Consider the following 21,983-nt stretch of genomic DNA (forward strand, 5'->3'; position numbering starts at 1 on the left):
CACATAAAGTTGATTTATCATCTTCTTGTGCTTTAATTGTCACTGGTAGCCTAATAGCATGCAGTCTTAATCCAAACTAAGACGAGATGCGTGATGCTAACAAAACGGTAAAGTGATTTAATAAACACCAAGAACATGAAACACAACCCAAACTTATCACTCACTGACACTGACGAAGCAGAGCCATGAATTGAGGAAACAGAGGCTTAAATACATAGAGACAGACAGGTGGTCAATGAAGCAATGACACGCGCTGCAAAAGTCCAACATGAGGATATTTAATGTTTTATACTGTTCCTGTTTCAGTGGTCAAGACTGAATGTTACATAGCTTTGCCTCTGTCCACTTGGGGGCGATGAGTAGCACTTCAGTTCTTGGCGTTACACTAAAGAAGAAACTTCTTCAAGACTGCACTGCACATAGATATGAATATTTAGAAACCGTATTTGAAAGGTTTAACAATTCCGGTTTTGGTTCTATTCGTGTTTTCTATGTGGCAGAAAATGACAGCTCTTTGCCTTTTCCAACATGTAACGTTAGGCTAAGGAAATGTTAGCTGCCCAGTGCGAGCGATTTGTTTACAGTTAATCTATTTTGTTCTATTTAGCCAGCATTAGTGGGTAACTTATATGCATTTACATTTAGCACATGTAGGTAAACGTAGGTTAAATCTGGATAACTCATAGTAAATAAAATGTCCAAGAAAGCTGAATCTAAACTTTAATCGATCAGTAGTTTTACTAGTAACGTTAAGTCTGAGTTTTCTCATTGTTTGTTCAAGTGGGGATTATGAAGTTGCCAAGCTGTTCGTCGTTTAGATTCTGGGGTTTCTTTATTTTCTGTAGTCTGTTAGTTAACGTTAGCGAAAATGCAAAAATCCGCCACCCTGGAGATGACGACGCATGGATCGATCCATATGACATGATCAACTACGACCCAACAACAAAGCGCATGAGAAAACCCACAGAGGTAAAAAAAAATATGATAATTTATAAACGTATTACAGTGTTTTCAGGACATTTAAACCCTTCATCAAATGTGTATGAAGTAAAACTAACGTCAAACTTTTAAATCGTAAATTGCACCGCAGTGTGGCACGTTTTAAGACTTTAGCTACGAACTAACTTAGTTGATTTAGAATTTAAAGTGGAAATGAAGCAGTCAGTCGGTTTTCATTATTTTGTCAAATGATTTCCGATTTAATAAATAAAATATACAAACACGATTAATGTAACAATTTGAAAGCAAATGGGATGTTTTGTTACAGCGTTTGGAAAAGGGCGCCGACATCTTGCTCCAAAAGCTGTAACAAAACATAACTTTTTCTTTCAAATTGTAACATTAATCGTGTTTTATATTGGAAGTCAGTTTACTAAAGAATGTAAACTTGACCCTTTCATTTCCCCTTTGAAAGGCTAATTCGCCCAAAAGTGAAATTTCCGTCATTTATTAAGTTACCCAAATGTTCTTACGTTTAAAAGAGCTATGAATGTTCGAAACATCCGGCTATTCATTTTGCAAACATTATGGGAATGTTTTGAATCCCAAGTTAACATTCAAGCGAACGTCCAGGAAACATGTTCCTTGAACAATAATGTTTTTGTGCCAACGTTTGGTGACCTTATTTAAGACAAGAGTGAACATTTTATGGAAGAACATTTGTTGTGTGAGCTTTGTCAAAACGTTATCTCAAGTTCTGTGAACGAACGACCGTTTCTGTTAGTTGGGTAAGTACCCCACCTTGGCGCGTTGTTCTGAACCTTTCTTTTTCAGACCACCAAAGGAGAAATTCTGAGGGCAAATGATAGGGTTTGGTAGAAAAACAAACCGAATGTCTTTGAACTTTTTAGGGAAAATCCTTGACCTTGGATGTTGGTCTGCTGTGTACTGCATGTTCATCAATCTCTATTTTATTGGCTAGTTAAATCCCCTGCGTCATAATGACAAATTTAGCAAATTGACACAAGCGGAGTCAACAAATCTCACTAGCAAAAAGGTCCATTGTATATCTATTTTCATTAGCTATGAAGTGCAGCTCACAGAGAAATAACCTTTCGAACCAAGCAGCTTTATGTTGGGCAATGTGGCAAATTCACCTGAGCAACTTGAACCCTTTGTGAAAACCAAGACAAATTAGCTGAAAACGCTTAACGTGACACTGATTTCTTATAGACAGTTTGATTTACAGTGAGCTGTGGCTGAATAACTGAGCTGTCATTATTCTGACATGTTGACAAAGTGTGATTCATTTTAACCAGGTTATTCAAATATACATCACATTCTAACCATTTCTATGAATTTTTAATGTTTTTTCACAGTCTGACAGTTACCAGAATGTGCCAACCAAGAGACGGGAATTCAGCTCAGAGTCCTGTGATGTGCCACTGTCTGATGCCTCTGAGTGCATCAATAAACTACAGATTTTACAGAAACAGGTGACAAATATCAAAATACACCCTTTATTCATAGACCATGCTAACAAAATGGTACTGCCATGTTGTTTGGACATGGTACACAATGGGTTTATCATGGTATTTTTAAGTAATGAAGATTAGTAATGTATATTGTCATCCAACACTTTTTTGAATGACTGAAAAATATTATTTCCCGCTGCTTCCTCTGTTTTAGTTTGATGAACACAAAAAGGGGACCGCCACCTCTTCAAAACCAGTATGTCTTCCAGTATTCAAGCGGTTCCTCTCCAAGCTCCTTAAAGAAACTTCAAAACTTGGCCTGGTATGTGTGTGTTTTCATCACAACATTACTCTGCACTGGTTAAGGTTTTACAACTTTTGCTGTTTTAAAATCTTTAGCCTGATGATGTAAAAACAGCCATGCACTATGACGCCATGGTGAAGCTGTCCAAGCAATCGCTGGCAGAGATCCAGAAGCTTTTGAACGAAGAGAACGACTGGACCACTGGAGCCATGGATGAGGCGCTCAGTCAAATTCTGGTCAAATTCAAACTCCACAATCATGAAGCCTGGAAATGGCGTTTCGAAGACACGTTTTATGTAGATGCTGATACAGTCCTGAGGGTCAGTTTTTGTATAAGCCTTTCAGAGATAAACAAAAAAATAATATCAGTATTAATAAATTAACGAGTGCTGTATTTGTTCTACAGGTTTCTCTGATTGTTCTGATTGTCGTAGCCGTTATCGGGACTGAACTCTGGTCTGTGGTGTCCTGGTTTGTCCAGTTCAGGAGAATGTTTTCTGTTTGCTTTTTTATTAGCTTGATCTGGAACTGGTTCCATCTTTATATGGTAAACATTTTTGCACAAAATACTGTTGAGTGACATTTTTGCTAAACCGGTATTCAACAGTTGACAATAGCTATGTTTCCATCCACCTATTTTTAATGGACATTTTGGAATATGGCATGACAAACACATCAATTCTAAAACATGCACTCAATGAAAAAAAAAAAATCAATATATTAAAAACTTTATAGACTAAAATAACTAGATTCCGGCAGACGGCCATAGTTAAATTCACAACTTTGGATGAAAACACAGCTATTGAAGGGAATTTAACGTGCGTGTGTCTGTGTTTAAAAAACAATTCCTCTTGGCTAGGTTGCCTTTGCAGATCACAAGAAGAACATTGTGGAATTGGAGAGCTTCAATGGCAAATGTACAGGGGTGAAGGAACTGGATTGGAAGGACAGTTTATCAGGTGAGTTGCTCACTATAAAGGAATGTTTCCCCAAATTTAAAATTTTTATTCACTTTTGACATTCCAAATACATTTGATATGGAACATAAGTTTTGCATTTTGAAGGATCTACACGTAGATCTTTTCAAGCTTCAAAAAGAACGAAAATGCACTATGTAAGAAAAACCTACAGATTTTAAAGGGTTAGTTTGGTATTTTACACTTAAAGCCCTGTTTTAAGATCGTTTCTGATGAAGTTTGGACAGATGCTGCTGTCTTGAGAATTTTAGGTTTCTGTGTTAGTACCCCCACACACGCATGAAACCTAAAATTCTCAGGACAGCGGCATTTGTCCAAATTTCAATCTTAACCGTTCTATTTCATCAGAAATGACATGAAGTTGAATAAATAATGACAAATAGGGATGAATTGTTGTAACTCCTTCTTGATTCAGAGTGGTACAGACGGACATGGACTCTTCAAGATGATCCTTGCAAAAAATATTACGAGGTCCTACTTGTGAACCCCATTTTGCTTGTGCCTCCAACAAAGGTTTGTATCTTTTAATTTCCAATGAGAGAAACTTTGAAACTTAATAAGAGACTATAATGGATATTGTCAATACCGAAAAATATTGTTATGGTTTATTTCTGACTTATCAGATGATCATTTTTGAAACTGGTATATTGAATTAAAATATTCAGAAGTTAATCTGTGTAAATGTTGTGGGGTTCATATTCCAGGCTATCACGGTAACCATAACCAGCTTCATCACAGATCCCTTGAAGCAAATTGGGGAAGGCATCAGTGAGTTCCTGAGAGCACTGTTGAAGGACCTACCAATCACTCTCCAGATACCTGTGCTGCTTACTATTGCATTAGCCATCTTTGTAAGTGCTGGGAACAAAAAAAATGTTAAATCTCTTGTTAAAAACGCATACCAAGTCATCTTTGCTCTTTCTCAGGTGTTTATGTATGGAAGTGCTCAGGCAGCTATGTATCAAGCAGTACGCCTGCCCCGGGTGGGCTGGAGAGGGGAGCCGCCACCTCCTGCAGTAGGACAGCGCCAAGCTCCTCAACTAAGGGAGCATGGGGACGTCTGGGAAGGGGGTGACGCCCCTCAGCCACTACAAATACGCCAGGGCAATGGAAACAGGGTGAATCAAGCAGGAAACCAACTAAATAGACTGGACGACAGAAGCATGGATCTCCCACAGGAATTTTCTGGCTCACCCAGAGTGTCCCAGAGGGTCCGAGTAGAGACTGTACGTGCTGCAGGTAACGCATCCAGGGATGATGAGACTGATTTTCAGCAGCGGACACAGGTGGTGGACCCTAGTACAATAGAAAATGCAGAGCCTGAAGTCAAAGTTGAGGAAAAGGAGAAAGATCTAGTGGTAGACCTACCATCTACCGTGGATAAAAAAGAGCAGAAAGACGCACAGAGTCCAGATGGAAGTGAGCCTGTAACCAATGTGCCTTCTCCTCAGATTGATGTGAAAACACTTGGTGCTAATCAAGGGAATGAGGCAAGTACCATTTGAATACCAATCCTTATTTGGATGGTTGGTTGGTTCATCATAATAAATACATGAACACACTTACACTACTGTTCAAAAGTTTGGGGTTGGGAAAGATTTTTAATGTTTTTGGAAAGAAGTCTTTTAGTTTACTTATGTCATCAGTAATTTACTCATTTAAGTATTTACTTTCTTTTATTATCGCAGGAAATCTTTTTCTACCAATTTGCGCTCAAATATGGAGTTGGTGATAAAGAAAAATCACTCCACATAGAAATATTTGTCTGCAAACTTCCACATTTGCATAGTACCTCCAATGGATCAAAAACAAAAATCACTTCTATATTACCAACAAATGGCTAACAGAGTGGGGTTTATATACTATGAACAATCTTCATGAAATCAGCCCAAATGTTGAAAGAAGTTTATATCAAATCTCAAACGGGACCAGATTTTTTGTACCAGTTGCAGAATAGGCCATTCCAGGATGACACAAGTTTTTAATACGAGGAGAAATCATAATGTTCTTTCTGTCAAAACTCTTAGTCATTGAAGCATGTTTTATTAGATTGTGTTGGTTATAACCCTGCGAGAAACCTTTTTTATTCAGTTAGCTCATTTAAAGGAATATTTAACAAAGTTAGTTACACGAAATGTGGTTTTATGAGTTTTTAGCAAAAATAAATTGTAAACACTTGATCTACTGTAGTTTAACACAAGTTTTCTCGGCATGAAAATAGCCACAGAACAGTAGCTGGCATGGTGTTAAAAACAAACAAACAGGCCTTCTCATCCATCATCGGTGCCTGATCTGGAGGAATGGGGGAAAATTCCCTCAGAAACAAATTCAATCCATAAGTCTTCACTGAGTGGAAGCTGTTATAGCTGGAGAGAGAGACCAACTCCATGTTAAATGTTTGTGTATTTCTAATGCAATGTCATTACAGTCTCTGTTGGTGCAATTGGTCTGGTGTTCCTCAACTTTTCTCCATATACTGTATAGTTAATATAATATATACTGTATAAAAATGTTATAAATATTTCTTTATGTTCCTTTAATTCAAACATCGCAGCACTTTATGTGCACTAAAAGGATATGGGCTGCTCGAAACGACCTCAAGCTGCAGGTTATGTTTCCCAAGTTTATCATCGCATGTCTGTCATTACAGCTGAAATTATGGTTCTTTGATTATGTGATGATTTATGTTGTGTTGAATGGGCTGTGATTCTTTTGTATATGTGTTTCTGTTCTTCTATGTTAGGTCAATCAATAGTGCATGCATATCCCATTAAACCTGAAGCCACAACATAGGGTACACAACTTATCAAATACATAATATGCCATAACTCACTACTAAACTCATACACTCCACTGTTGTATACTGTATGTAATGTCTACTGTATGTTTTACCTGCATAATTTTGACCAGAAATCTTGTTTTATGTTTGTGCAGGGGGCATCGGCAGATGTTGCAGCTGGAGAGGAAGGTTATTCAAGCTTTAGGAAACCAGTCCAAGAATCAGGACAATGAAAGGATTTTTTTTTTTTTTACATTTTTTGATAAATAAATGATAAATAGGAACAATCCTAAAAAAATGGTTGGTTTTTGCCAACAATAAGCTGCCTCTTATTTTGATCCCAGTAACATCACTGCTTTTAGACTGACATCTACTGGCCAGGATGTGTAATCTGCTCACTATCTGCTGCCTCTTTACACAAAATGATGTATTGTTTTACTGTATTTCTCCACCTCATCCATTCATAATGAACAATCTTGGATTAAATCTCAATGATTATTTTTATTGTTTTGCTTGTTGTATGTGATTTGAGCTGTTAGGATTTCTTTTGTCATATATAATCTTTTTCATCATATTTTTGATGACATAGATAGTCCAGCTCAACACCCATATGAGAGCGACCGGCTCCATGTAGAATAAAACTTTTTCTCGACGGTTTAATAGGGGATATTTCTCAAAAGTGTTGCTATTTCTTTGTGAAACTGAATGCACCTCGTGACCTCAGAAATAAGTTCCATCTAAAAAACTAAAAAAGACACATTTTACCTTACCTTGTTCACTTAACTCATTAAAAACAGCGTACTGTTTGTGTTTTTTTAAGTTGAGACTCCGTAGTTCGTCAATCGAACCTTTGTGACGTTTCTCAAGTCCGTGAGCAACTGAAAGAACGTTCTATTTGGTAGAATGAGCTCGCGCCCACCGGGAAGCTTCCTAACTCCTGATTGGTCGATGGAAGCTGTTCAATGTGTAGCAGCTGTGACGTCAAGCGCGAGGTTATTTAGTAATTTAGTGATCAAAGAACGCTTGTGCCTGGGAAACGCGTATTGTCCTGAGATAACAGCTGGATAACAGGTGGCATGGAAATGTCTGATACTTACTCCCATGGCGTCAGGGTTGACATGTCAAGGTAAGTTTGACAACAGTTTTTATTGAAATCCTTAGAATTATTTGGCATGATAAATAAACAACTATAAATAAACAACCAAAGTCGCGTTGTTTTAATTTAGGTTTAACGTTTATCAAATGCACGACACTGCAGAATTTGATTGTTCTAACTGTGTTTTTGCAAAGAAAATGTTTTCAAAAACTTTTACTTTTGAAGACAGTACGCCATGTCATGAGCTGTCATGTCTGTCAGTGCCATTGAGCGGACGCTTTGACTTCCGTTGGTAGTGAAATGTGTTGCTAAGTTTTAGCAGTTATTTACAAAGGCTCAGTTAAAATTTAAGAAAGGTATATTGAGCAACTCATTGCCCCCTCTCTTTTTGTTCATTGACCCCTTCCATCTTCCTCATCCCAAACCGAATTCTGTCACATGGGTGATGTGTCACAAAGTTGATTTATCATCTGCTTGTGCTCTAATACATTTTTGTAACATATCACAAGTCACACTTCTCAAACTGTTTGTTCATTGGGGATATACAATGTTATCCACACATCTGAATTAGAAGTGTATATAGGCTAGTTTAATTCTGATTATTATTATTATTAACAAACTTTTGGACACATCAAATATTTTATGTTTTATTATTTTACAGGTATAATATTCAAGTAATTAAAACTACTAAATAACACAGATTAAAGCTGATTTTTATTAACCATTTATTTAATACATTTAAAAAAAATGTTTTCTGCAGATTTATCTTCAATCAGATATATACTGTATATTTTAATATAGCGTCTCTACGTCCATGCCATCTGATCCCATGGCAGAAGAGACACTGAGAGATGACCTGAGGTTTTACTTCATGAGCCCTTGTGAGAAGTACAGAACACGGCGACAGCTACCATGGAAACTAGCAGTGCAAATTTTGAAAATATTCATGATTACTCTCCAGGTATAGTGTTATTACCTGCTTGCTTAAAGTTGAAATGTGTAAATGTGTGTTTTAAAAAAAACTGTTTCCCTGTTTGTTTGCGAATCACAATCAGCAACAGTGGCTCAACCAATTGTGTCATTTGGGGGTGGGGCTATCTGTTTGATCGACCAACGGAAGGCAGGGGGAGTGGTTAGGAACCTGTTTGAACACAGTCACTTTTGTAGTTTGTAGTTCCATTTGCTGAAGCTAGGGGTGTAGAAATGTAACGCTTCAGCTTTCAATGTAAACATTCTCTGAACTTTTGAAGGATTTGTCATTATGTGATTAAACATCAGTAGTTTTGGCTTTGTAAATGACCATTTAAAGTAATTTCCTTAAAGTTCCATACAAATCTGTAATGTTCCACCAGGCAGAATGAAAACATCTCCTCTGTTTATTTCAAAGCTCATACTGTTTGGACTGAATAACCAGCTTGTGGTGTCCTACAAGGAGGAGAACCTGATGGCCTTTAAGAATCTGTTTCTTAGGGGCTACAGTGGTGTGGATGAGGATGACTACAGTATTGCTGTCTACACCAAACAGAATGTATATGATAGTTTATACTATGTCATAGATCAGGTATGTATTTGCTTTTCATCCATCTTGCTTCTTTCTCCACGTTTATTTTCCCTTCCATCGCATAGCATTAATTATGTTAAATGCAGTTTTTCTTTGTCTTGAAGGGATAGTGCCCACAAAAATGAATGGTCTGTCATTTACTTAACCACATAATGTTCCAAACCTGTATGAGTTTTTCCTTCTGCTGGACATAACAGATATTTTGAAGAATGGCACTAACCAAACAGTTGGTGACTTCCATAGTAATGGAAAAAGAAAAAAAAAATACTATTAAAATCAAAATGTTTGGTTTGGAACACCTTGAGTAAGCAATTAGGTACAAGAGGCTGTGCTGTAACGTGAATAAGTAACGGCTGAAGGGCGTTGTTAGGCACGACGCGAAGCAGAGTAACCCCTTCAGCTGTTACTTATTCACGATAGCACTTGCTTCGAGTACCTTATTGCTTTTATAAAATGGTTACCACACACTAAAAATATTAAAGTAAAAAAAAAATGTATTAGTGCAACTTTCATGAAGTAAAATCACTAAAAGCCTTCCTTCCGCTAGAAAAAAATAGTGCCTGACATGAAGAGCAACAACTTCTCAATGTGTAATATGCATGAAAGGTCAAATAAAAACAAGATAGTGATAAATAGAACCGGTGAAGCGGTCATAGCCGTGTTTTATCATGAATGAATAAAGCACCAATCAGAATCAAGGTATGGAACTAACCGTTTTTTAAGGGTGAGTAAACGATGACTCCAACTTGATACCATCTGATCATTGCATATTCATTTTGGTATTGATAGTGTTGCCATAGAAATACATAATTCCGAGGACATGTTTTCATTTCGTAATAATGCTAATTACGACATTGTGTGAATGCAGTATTATACTGATACCTAATGGTTTGGATGAAAGCATCACATGAAAGCAAATAAAAAGAATCAGATCAGTCCGCCATGATGGAAAGTGTCTGATGATGGAAAGATTAGAGTAACCCTAACCCTAAATACTAAAATAGTATTTCACTGATCATGTGATTTCAAAATGTCTGCCCCCATGAGGTGACCCTCTCCATGTAAAATAAAATGGCTTTTATAAGTCTTCTAATCTCATGTAAGTGCACGGTTTTAAACATCAAAAGTGCTATTCATTTTTGTATGTGCGGCAATTTAAAATGATTATATTGAGTTAAAATTACCCAAATAAAAATTATCCACGTCTTCAACAGTATTCCCAGTTACGAAACCTGTCTGTGGGACCCGTTAGTTATGCTGAGGAGAATGAAAAGTTTGTGCACATGATTATCTGCAAGAAGAGCTACATGAGAGGCAGTTTGGAACCGCATGAGGATTACTATGATATTGACGCCCAGCTTGAAACAGGTTACACATTTTACCGAAAATGTTGAAATATTGTAGCCGATAAAACATATTTTGTGCCTAAACTCCACATTCTTGTCTTTTCCAGTTTGCTTGGCTCTTGATCCAGAGTCTGCTTCAACATGGAGAATGAACAACGCTTCCTTTTTTGAGTTGGATTTTTATAGGTTGATAAACGTAAAATATAATCGAAACATGTAAACAAAACTCTTAATTTATCACGTAATGGTTTCATTGGCTTTTTGGTTTTGTTTGAAAAACAGGCTTGTTGAGATTGAGATCACTTTTGCGCTCAAAGGAATCAATTTGCAAACTGTTCGTTCGCATGAGCAGCCTGACTGCTACACATTTTTTGTGAAGGTAAGGTCGAATTTTGTGTTTTAGAAAGGACCTGTTATGCTTTTTTACATGGTCAGCTTTCTTTAGTGTGTAATGTTGCTGTTTGAGCATGAAAAATGTCTGCAAAGTTAACCCAGAGAAACTTATTATCTATAGTTTACGAACTCCCTGAAATGCCTCCATTGTAGTCTCGAGTTTTCTTCCAGGAACAAACGCTTCACAATTAAGGCCAATTTATACTTCTGCGTCGAGGGTACGCCATAGTGTATGCTGTCATGAGCACTTCTGCGTTCAGGTCTTGGTTGCTCTGCAGTACTGCTCCGAAACGCTAGTTGGCGGCGGAGGGTTTTAATGTTCCACTGTGTTTAGATTCTTCGCGGCTAGGTTACTACAAGCAATGGCGACTGAAAGAGAGCAGATCATGTTGGAGTTGGAGCTTATTGAGGTGGAAAAATAGTTAATTTTGGTGAAATTACTAAAACTAAAAGGCAGACACGAGAAAAGACGTTGGAGGAGATGGTACGTGCGGAAATGCGTAGGAGGAAATGCGATGCTACCAAGCCGACCAATCACAGATCTTGCGGTCCGCGTCGTTGTGACATGTTATTTAAATTTTTTAAGGAGATGCGCCTCAAGCTACGGCGAAGGGTACGCGGTATGGTACGCGTCTGCGTGTGTTACACCGTACCTACTTCGCACACCCTACGCAGAAGTATAAATTGGCCCTTAGGGCTGTCAGTTAAGCACGTTATTAACGGCGTTACCGCAAACCCATTTTAATGGGGGTCAATTTTTTTATTGCGCGATTGACAGTCTTTTTGGCCTAGCAAACTTTCTATTTTTTTTTACATGCTTTTGCAACAGGACGCGGCATGCGCGGCGGGGCGTTATGAAACCCATTCATTTGAATGTCTTGCGCCACGCGAGGACATTTTGTTGCTTCGTCGACCAAAGCGCAAGCAGATCTAGCTACACCAGAAACAAAACAACAGGCTCGCCACACACTCTTTTATATCTGTCAAATAGTTGGTTAACGTTACGTTTTGAGTGGACGACGAGCACGAGACGCCGAAATGGATGTTAATAAGATTCTGAATGGAAAGTTTACTTTTAAAAAGTTGCCAAATGGCCCCATTGACAAGACCAAAGTGATCTGTGTCTTATGTCACAGCACAGCACGAATAAATCAAGAGACATTTAGAACAGATAACAATGTGAGTTAACTATGACATTAATGCGATTAATCGCGATTAAATATTTGAATCGTTTGACGCACTAGTCACAATATTCCTAATTTTAATAATTCCCGCGCAAAACTTGATTGATTTTGTGTGTGGAACCTTACGGTTATGGTAGGGGTGTGACATTTCTGAAGTGCTCTCGAACAGTTGACCAATCACAACACACTGCTCCAGGTGACCAGTCAGAGCACATTATGCTTTTTCAGAAGGAGCGGCTTATGATGACAGGAACTAAATGGAGCGTTACTGACAGACTGGAAATGAGAGTTGCTGCAACAGATGTGGAAAAAAGTGATTTTTGAATAATCAAGGATGAAAACATTTTCTAGTAGATCCCAGAAACAAAATCAAGACTTTGTAAAAGGGCATAATAGGTCATCTTTAATAGATATCATCCATTTTTTTCTGGATTAATTCGTTTGATTCTTTGCAGATTGTCTTTGACAACAGTTGCCATAGCGGAAAGGTGAAATTGACTCTTGATTTTGATGAGGCTAGTAGTGTGTGCAAAAACTGGAAGATTTCGGGAACTGGTATGTGAAAAATCAACTACAGTGAATGCTTATGGTCAATGAATAAGAACTTTAATGTTATGACATGGGCATGTGGACTTCAGATGGTTTGCTATTGTGTGTTTCAGCTCAGAAGAGCACTCACTACCTCCTGATCTTTGATGGCTTTGTTATTGTAATCTGTCTGAGCTCTGCAGTGCTCTGCACACGTTCTATTATACTTGCTGTGAAGTTACTTCAGGTAAACCTGTATGTTACTGTCTGATACATCAACATGATGGTTATTTTTGAAGTTCTGACTCAAAGTGAACTCATGCTGTTCTGATATTTTTGTGCCCTGTCAGTGTTTCCTTCATGTGTCACTTCCTCCCTCTGCAGCGGTTTTCTAGCTTCTGCCTTGAGAATTATAATCATAAAGTGTGTGAGGATGACCAGAGGGAGTTCTTAAACGGCTGGTACATCTTGGTGATCATCAGTGATGTTTTGGCCATCATTGGATCGATACTAAAAATGGAAATACAGGCTAAGGTGCTTTTCTTTTTAAGATAACTTTTTTTTTCGGCTATGCATTTGATAACCACATAATCTGTAATGAATATTGTAGTTCCCTAATTTCAAAAAAATGCTGACTGTAATAGATGTTGTTATTGCGTCTGTGGGTGAATTGAAACCGCAACCTCCGGAATCAAATGAAAAATACTTAGTTTTCCCTGAGGTTCTCTTTAAAATGAGGATTGTCTGGACTTGCAGTACAATACAGTACTTTCTTTTATTTTAGATCAACATATTATATTAAAGGCCTGTATATATATATATGAAGAGTTCAGATGCAAAAGCCTCTAAATGCCATTTGAAATTTTCTTCTTTAATGATGATTTTTATCAAACTTGTATATTTAAGTTCAGTAATTTCACTTAAATAACAATTAATAGGTAATTATCATTGCCATTTAAGTGAAATCACTGAACTTAAATATACAAGCTTGATAAAAATGATCATTCTAGAAGAAAATTTCAAATGGCATTTAGAGGCCTTTGCATCTGAACTCTTCATATATATATATATATATATATATTAGGGCTATCAAATGATTAATCACGATTAGTCGCATCCAAAATAAAAGTTTGTGTTTACATAATATATGTGGGTGCACTGTGTATAATTATTTTATATATATATATATATATATATATATATATATATATATATATATATATATATAAATACACACATGCTTGTATATATTTAAGAAATATTTTCATGTATATACTGTGTATATATATATATATATATATATATATATATTTAATTTATATAATATATACATATATATATATATATATAATATTTATAAATATTTTCTTAAATATACATGCGTGTGTGTGTGTGTGTGTGTGTATATATATATATATATATATATATATATATATATATATACAAAATTATTATACACAGTGCACCCACATATATTATGTAAACACAAACTTTTAGTTATATTATTATTTTGTTAAAAAAAAAAGATCTTGTTTTTCATGAAAATATATGGATTTTTGGTCTGAAACATTCGAATTTATTTATTTTATTTTATGTTTGTTTATTTATTTATTTTAAATTATTGATTTAAAATGGTTCTTTAAAGTCATTCCGTTCATTTTGTCTTCCAGAGTCTCACCAACTATGATGTGTGCAGTATCTTCCTGGGAACATCAACTCTAATGGTCTGGGTGGGCGTCATACGATATCTGGGATACTTCGAAAAATACAATGCAAGTCAAACTGCACAAAATCACATTAAGAACAGCAATGTACTAAATGTAATCGCAAGGTTGCCAAGGTTAAGTACAGTACATGTTTTATTGAGCACAAGTTATGTAACAGTGCAGATTGCTTAATACCATTAGTTTTTAAGGCTCTAAAGCATTTTGTTATGATAACACAGGTGCTTATCCTCACTATGCGAGCAGCCTTACCAAAGGTCTTGCGCTTCTGCTGCTGTGCAGGAATGATCTACCTTGGCTACACCTTCTGTGGATGGATTGTTCTAGGGCCCTATCATGAGAAGGTACCAACATAAAGTCAATAAAATAAATAAATAAATATACCCATTATGTAATTTTATGTAGTTTGAATTGTATACCAGTGACATGGATGTACTCTGCCTTAATTTGAGATTTGAAGTCTTTCCTATGAACAGTAGATGGCAGTACTGTACATGTTGGCTTATATATTTAAAGAGCCATCTATTCATTAAATTATATATAGATGTATTGAATATGACGTATTATATATTTAATAAATATTTATTTGATATAATAGTAGTTATAAACAGGTTTGATATATTATTATTTATGTGATATATATAACTTATTAAAATATCTTAAAAAAATATTCAATCAACCTTTTTCTTTATTTTGAAATTTGTAGTCTTTCTTATGAACACAGTAGATGACATTACATCCTAACATGTATATATTTAAACATCCTACTATTTAATAAATCATGTTTCCTTGATTTGGAACTTTTATGGCATTTATTCTAATTCAATATATTAATTAAAAATGTTTTAAATAGTATAATAATTTATATATAATATATTAATAAAATACAATCGTAGTTTTAAATATTTTATATTTAAATATTTCTATTTACATACACATTGTAATGTTTATATATATATATATATATATAAACATCAACACATGACATGTTATACCGTGTCATTATTTATTTAACAAAAATAAAGGCAAAATGAAGATGCCTTGTATGAAAAAAAGCCCACCCCATGATTCAATTCCTTGTAGATCCACTTTTAGCAGCAATACGTTTAATTAATCATTTTCTGTGTGATAGTATCAATCTCAGGTTGTTCTGGAGGAATTCTGGTTCAGGAAGTGTTGCTTCAGTTCATTGAGTTTTATTGGCAAAATGTACAAACTTCCAGCTGTTTGCAATGAACAAATCAAACAAAAGTAAATGAAATAGCTCAACACAACAAATGTTTCAAGTGGTTTCACTAAATTTAACTTTTAATGACTTCCACAGTCTCAGAATTATTAAACTGCCTGAATGGAATTATAAAATATATTTATTATAATATATAAAATATTTGTAATTATTCAATTAAATTGTTTCCTTGAGTTGAGATTTGTAGACTTTCTTATGATCAGTAGATTGCAGTACATGTTAACTTTTATCTAAAGAGCCATCTATTAATATAATATAATACAATTGTTATAAACAGTACATTTACTGTACATTAAGATATTCCTATGTGTGCATGTAGTTTTATTTATTATATGTAAATATATTGATTGATGAATGAATGTGTTTTTGTATCTCCCATCTCTCCGTCAGTTTGAAGGCCTGAGTCGTGTGGCAGAGTGTCTCTTCTCTCTAGTCAATGGGGACGACATGTTCCCAACGTTTGCACAGTTTGAGCAAAAAAACACCATGGTGTGGCTGTTCAGCCGAGCCTATCTCTACTCGTTCATCTCCCTCTTCATCTACATGGTGCTCAGTCTCTTCATCGCCCTGATCACAGATGCTTACGACACCATCAAGGTACCATCAACTTGATAAAAGATAGATAAAAGAACCTATCGATCTTGATAAAAGAACTTTTGATAGATAGATCATGTGACTAGTTTCTAGGATTTTGCATGGCTTAGTGTTTAGCTCACCTGCTTCAACACATTGTGAGTTTGAATCAAGCTGGCTAGTCCCTTTACACTATCCATATATTATGCTCTCGATTAAGCGAAAGAACTGAGTGTTGGACACTTCGCACATGCACTAGTGAAGGGGCATCAGACTCTGACGTTGAATGACAAAATAACCTTATAAAATTCATAGACTACATAGAGGTTGAGTATGTGCACAAGTACATAGTGTATAGTGCATCAATTGGGACACAACTTTAGATACTTTTATTATTGAATTTAAGGGTTGAAGGAAGAGGCCTTGCTAGTCAGTATATCAAATGAAAAAATAGTTATTCTTTTAATAGGTTAGTTCACGCAAAAATAAAAACTGTTATCGTTCACTCATCTTTCCCACCTCATTTTTATTTTCTTACTTATTCATAATTTATACATTTTTTAATAATATTTATATTTAAATTACTTTATTTAAATAATGAAAAATGCATGTTTTTTTAATGAAAAACTCATCATTTGCTCATATATATTTCCAACCCCATATTATTTTTTGTTATACATAACAAAAATGGACAACTCATCCTAGCTTCTCCATGTAAGGCCACTAAATTAGTTTTCTTTGGGGTTTTTATGTCTGGTTTTGTTTGGGTTTTATGGTGTTGGGTTTTTGTTTTTGGTGTTGTTTTACGTTGCTTTTCTTTTTGTTTTGCGTTGGTTTTTGATTGGTTTTGCTTTGCTTTACTTTTTTGTTTGGTTTTGCTTTACTTCTTTTGTTTGGTTTTGCTTTACTTTTTTTGTTTGGTTTTTCTTTGCTTTGCTTTTTGCTTTGCTTTACTTTTTTGTATGATTTTGCTTTTCTTGACTTTGTTTGGTTTTGCTTTTCTTTGCTTTTTGTTTTGCTTTACTTTTTTGTTTGGTTTTGTTTTACTTTTTTGTTTGGCTTTGGGCTTTGCTTTACTTTTTTGTTTGGTTTTGCTTTGCTTTACTTTTTTGGTTGGTTTTGCTTTGCTTTGCTTTTTGTTTTGCTTTACTTTTTTGTTTGGTTTTGTTTTGCTTTACTTTGTTTGGTTTTGCTTTTTGCTTTGCTTTACTTTTTTGTTTGGTTTTGCTTTGCTTTTTGTTTTGCTTTACTTTTTTGTCTGGTTTTGTTTTGTTTTACTTTTTTGCTTTGCTTTTTTGTTTGGTTTTGCTTTGCTTTTTGTTTTGCTTTTTACTTTTTTGTTTGGTTTTGTTTTGCTTTACTTTTTTGTTTTGCTTTACTTTTTAGTTTGGTTTTGCTTTGCTTTACTTTTATGTTTGGGTTTTGCTTTGCTTTGCTTTTTGCTTTGCTTTACTTTTTTGTTTGGTTTTGCTTTACTTTTTTGTTTGGTTTTGCTTTGCTTTTTGTTTTGTTTTACTTTTTTGCTTTGCTTTTTTGTTTGGTTTTGCTTCACTTTTTGTTTGGTTTTGTTTTGCTTTACTTTTTTTGTTTTGTTTTGCTTTACTTTTTAGTTTGGTTTTGCTTTGCTTTACTTTTTTGTTTGGGTTTTGCTTTGCTTTACTTTTTTGTTTGGTTTTGCTTTGCTTTTTGTTTTGCTTTACTTTTTTGTTTGGTTTTGCATTGTTTTGCTTTTTGTTTCACTTTGCTTTTTTTGTTTGGTTTTTGTTTTGCTTTTTGTTTCACTTTATTTAATTTTTTTTTTGTTTTGCTTTTTGTTTCATTTTGCTTTTTTGTTTTGCTTTTATACCCCAGGAATTAGTCGTTTAGTGTTTCACCAAAGAAACAAATAAAACTGACAACATCAGAGTGAGTAAATGGTGCCATTTAAGTTTCTAGATTGAATATATACGGTGTATATTTATCATTTGTGTAAAACGTTTCTCCGTATTGCATTACACATAGTACAATTCGACAAACAAAGCCACGCTATACTTGTTTGTAGCGCTTCATATCAACTTCTCCCTTTTGCCTAGGGTTACCAAACGACAGGCTTCCCCATGACCGAGCTCCATCGGTTTCTGATGGGCCAGAAGGAGGGCTTCCCCCGCCAGGGGCAGGAGTGTGGCCAAGTCGAGAACATCCACCCTTCTGTTATGCTGTGTTGCTGCAAAAGGTACAGTATATAATCCCAGACATCAGCTGCAGGGCAGCAGTGTTTCTTCCAGAGCTGAGGTCAGCCCACTATGGCATGAGAAATGGAATTAGTGGTGGGAGAGAAAGACGGACACACCCAGCAAAGTGCTGATTACAGAGAAATGTTCTCTGTGGGGGAAAAAAACGAGAAGGCTTCCCCTTGCCTTGCAGGAACGATAAACAAACGAGAGTTTAGAAACTCTCCATGATGCCCATTACTTTAGAGCCTTTTGTCTTGGTAGTATCTAGCTGTTTTGGGTTGCAATGCAAGAACTCGAAACTGACTCCACAAGGAGACTTCATTGTTTGCTTGAGTGTCCGATGCGACGGGATGCCCGGCTAATTTGATGCTGTGTCTAAATATCAGGTTAAAGCCACTTATGCTGCACTGAGTGATTTTAGCATGGACATTATTACAGTGCATTGGGATTGAATTGGGTTATACTTTGATTTCTTTAGATTAGATCAACTGGTGTTCCTGCTCTACAAGTGGACCAGAATTATATTTCCATATCTTTTCATCTCGGATATCCACCTTATTCCTGACGACCTTACTGTGTTTTGAATTATGGGTGGCACTTCCGGTTTGGGCAACTTCCATTCAAAAAGGCTAAAACTAATCATTTCAAATCATAAGGTTGCCCTGATCCATCAGTTTGACTGAATAAACTGTCAATTTTCCCTCATGATTTATTTTCAAACATCATGAGAATAACGTTATACTTGGTATTTTAACGTGACATGTTATAATAAGAATATCTATGACAAGAGCTGCTTTCTTTTCCTCGTGATGGTTTTTATTTTTTCCTTTGCAATCTGCTGTAAAAGTAAAAGGACACCATATACGGCACATTTGTGGTCTGTTCTCACGAATTTAATTTACGATATTTCATTAATAATTCACTGGAATGCAGAAGAATCTCTCGTTATTCTCCTCAAATCCTCACGTTTGTTTTCACAGGTAAATGCAATTTATACTCTGTCAAAATATCGAAAATCACTTTGATATAGTGTCACGTAATGCTTAAGTTAATGTACATTTTTGATTAAGGCTTGTTATACAATATAGATCTTTGCCTACTACAGTGATATTTAACCAAAGATTCGTTCATTTGGGGCTATTTTTGGTCTGTTAAAAGTAATTGTTGATTCTTTTAAACTTTAAAATTTGATTTTAATGCTCGATGGTTGAAGGGTGAGTCGATTAATGACACTTTTTTTTAACGTTTTGCGTTCATAGAGCAAGCCTTTCACTGATTGTTTACAGCTTAACTGAAGTTACACAGCGCCATGGGGCGTAGGAGTAAGGTGGCTAGGAAAACTTCTATTTGATATTCTCAGGATTCAGGCTATATTGACAGTTTATCATATTATATTATATCATATTGGCATGTTTAATCATGTTCATGTTTAATCATAATCATGTTTAAATAGGCTGTTTTCTGTTTTTTTTGTGCTCACCAAGGCATTTATATGATAAAAATTGGAGTAAAAAAAAGTTATATTTTTACAAATATTATTACAATTTCAAATTACTTTTTTCTATTTTAATATATTTTAAAATGTAATTTATGCCTGTGATTTAAAGCTGAGTTTTCAGCATCATTACTTCAGTCTTCAGTGATCCTTTAGAAATCATTCTAATTTGCTGTTTATGAAACATTTATTATTAATGTCAAAACAGTTGTGCTGCTTAATATGTTTGTGGAAACCATAATACATATTTTTCAGAATTCTTTTATTAATAGAAAGGTAATCAAAAGAACAACATTTATTTTTATTAAAAATTATTTTCTTTTGATCCATTTAATAAGTTCTTGCTGAATAAAAGTTTTAACCAACCAACTTTTTGAAGTCCAAAAGGGACTTTACCTAAAAAATGTACCTAATTTGACATGAAACTAACCTGCAAATCTCTCTTCAAGTTTCTTGGGGGAATTCTTAGGGAACTGCAACTGGACACATATATGTAGGCTAAATGTAGAAGACCAATCTTCGTTGAAAAAAAAAACATTAGAACTAAAAATGTACTTTATGTAGGTTCAAAGATGACAGAAACCATTTTTAAGACTGTTTTAGAACATCTACCTGCCAAAAAAACTGGATGAGAGAATATTACAAAAATAAAACGACACAAATATTACAAAATGTAACATTAAAAAGTGTAAAATTTTTATATAGATATTGGTTTACGCGATGAATCCCGCCTCTTGTTTTCGATCGCATCCTCGAATCGGTCTCTTTTGACTTTTTAGGAAGCAATCAGCTTAGAAATGAAATATTCATGTCGGTGTTTACTGAGTACGACTTATGATCCGAAAATATTTTACTATTAAAAAGAACAGTTCTATATAAAACATTGTTTCAATTGTAACTGCCTTTAGTTATTATTTTGGAAACAAGTTCAAAATGCTTAACACTTGAAGAGATAGATACTTGGTTTTAACAAATAAAACATTAATTAAATAATGTCAAAATACAAATTGTAGTTTTTTATGTAATGTAAAGTTATACTTAATCAGGAAAATGACAATATGCTTAATTTTCTTTTGCAGTATTCCCAAAGACGACTCCATCATGCTTATCAGCTGATCGCAGCGAATGATTCAACGTCGAATCTACTGAAAACTGCAATGGATTTGCAGCTTAATCAGGGAAAGATTGTGTGAACATGTTTACCGCTCCATGTACATGGTTCATGTACTACACCGGAAGCATGATCTTAGTTCACATGACAATTTTATTAGAAACCGGTAAGACCTGCATTAGCAAACGGGCAAATGCCATATAATATCTGCCAAAGTGCTCTACAATGCAATTAAGAGCTAAAAAACAGGGTCAAATGGCAAGCATGGAAGATGTTTGATGCATCTTAATGTGCAATCTGTAAAATCATCCCTGTTAAATGTTGTAAACCAGAGGCAATATCTTTTATGATATTATTTATGCGTCATCTGGATTGTCTACCCATGTTTTACATTAGTGAATGACCTCAAATTACACGCTTGTGTTTGTTTTTATATCGGCACGTTCTGGCATGATTCCTCAAAGGCATTTTGAACATTTGCAACAGTTTGACGATAAAGTCTTTTAATATTGTGCTTCAACTAGTAAAGTGCGGGAGGAGTGATGGCGACGTCTACGGTTTGTTCAACACTGTGGAGTGCTAAGAATGCATTGTTCACTCATAGCTGAGGAAACTCTTTTTGTCTTTGTGGAAATTATTTTACTCTATTATGCGAATTACATCTCATTATGCCCATCATGCCACAATTAACTGGGAAGGCAGACAAGTTTCTATGTGACTTGCTTGGTAAGCAGTTGCTCACTGGGAGAAGGACCTGGGGTGAGGGAATCAAAGATAATAAAATAATATTTTGTATTTGCAAACTTATAGAGGCCCTTTGTGTGTGCAGTTTTTCATTGTTGACTTAGTAAATTTGATATTACACCATGCTAGATTGCAACCTAGAAACATGTTGACATGTTTTTTTTGCACATGGTGCTTTTTGACCTCAAAAACCATTTCACAGAACCGCTTGCACTAGGATGATTGCTTCACTTCTTCTTTCTATGAGAAATGAAACTAAATTCCAGACCAGACATGAAATCTGTAATTTACCTGG

The 21,983-nt window shown here is 35.2% G+C and overlaps 2 protein-coding genes across 5 annotated transcripts; both read left to right on the forward strand.

Moving 5' to 3' along the window:
* The first annotated feature begins 358 nt into the window (after positions 1-358).
* Positions 359-6,978, forward strand: clcc1 (chloride channel CLIC like 1). 4 transcript variants are annotated; one of them, XM_039668689.2, is made up of 12 exons: positions 359-969; positions 2,319-2,435; positions 2,629-2,736; positions 2,814-3,038; positions 3,125-3,265; positions 3,578-3,677; positions 4,111-4,208; positions 4,400-4,546; positions 4,622-5,185; positions 6,250-6,303; positions 6,439-6,489; positions 6,630-6,978. In XM_039668689.2, the coding sequence occupies exons 1-11, from the start codon at positions 790-792 to the stop codon at positions 6,448-6,450; spliced, it is 1,746 nt and encodes a 581-aa protein (XP_039524623.2). In that variant the 5' UTR covers positions 359-789; the 3' UTR covers positions 6,451-6,489; positions 6,630-6,978. The 4 variants fall into 4 exon arrangements, with proteins under 4 accessions (XP_039524623.2, XP_039524621.2, XP_039524624.2 ...); XM_039668687.2 differs by lacking the exon at positions 6,439-6,489; XM_039668690.2 differs by lacking the exon at positions 6,250-6,303.
* Positions 6,979-7,287: 309 nt separating this feature from the next.
* On the forward strand, positions 7,288-21,751 carry mcoln2 (mucolipin TRP cation channel 2). The gene is made up of 14 exons (XM_039668692.2): positions 7,288-7,600; positions 8,372-8,531; positions 8,958-9,131; positions 10,346-10,499; positions 10,585-10,663; positions 10,760-10,856; positions 12,510-12,609; positions 12,717-12,829; positions 12,967-13,116; positions 14,253-14,354; positions 14,528-14,650; positions 15,943-16,149; positions 18,198-18,337; positions 20,913-21,751. Exons 1-14 carry the CDS (start codon positions 7,551-7,553, stop codon positions 20,947-20,949), a joined length of 1,686 nt encoding a protein of 561 aa, XP_039524626.2. The 5' UTR covers positions 7,288-7,550; the 3' UTR covers positions 20,950-21,751.
* Positions 21,752-21,983: the final 232 nt, after the last annotated feature.

The sequence above is a fragment of the Pimephales promelas genome, chromosome 2, assembly GCF_988280905.1.
Source record: "Pimephales promelas chromosome 2, fPimPro1.hap1.1, whole genome shotgun sequence".
Taxonomy (NCBI): Eukaryota; Metazoa; Chordata; class Actinopteri; order Cypriniformes; family Leuciscidae; genus Pimephales; species Pimephales promelas.

Coding starts and splice junctions, on each gene's coding strand:
- clcc1 (XM_039668687.2), top strand. CDS start 790: ATGAAGTTGCCAAGCTGTTCGTCGTTTAGATTCTGGGGTTTCTTTATT. Junction 4,209..4,399: donor TGCTTGTGCCTCCAACAAAG/GTTTGTATCTTT, acceptor TTCATATTCCAG/GCTATCACGGTAACCATAAC. Junction 6,304..6,629: donor GAAACGACCTCAAGCTGCAG/GTTATGTTTCCC, acceptor ATGTTTGTGCAG/GGGGCATCGGCAGATGTTGC.
- mcoln2 (XM_039668692.2), top strand. CDS start 7,551: ATGGAAATGTCTGATACTTACTCCCATGGCGTCAGGGTTGACATGTCA. Junction 9,132..10,345: donor TATACTATGTCATAGATCAG/GTATGTATTTGC, acceptor CGTCTTCAACAG/TATTCCCAGTTACGAAACCT. Junction 18,338..20,912: donor ATGCTGTGTTGCTGCAAAAG/GTACAGTATATA, acceptor TTTCTTTTGCAG/TATTCCCAAAGACGACTCCA.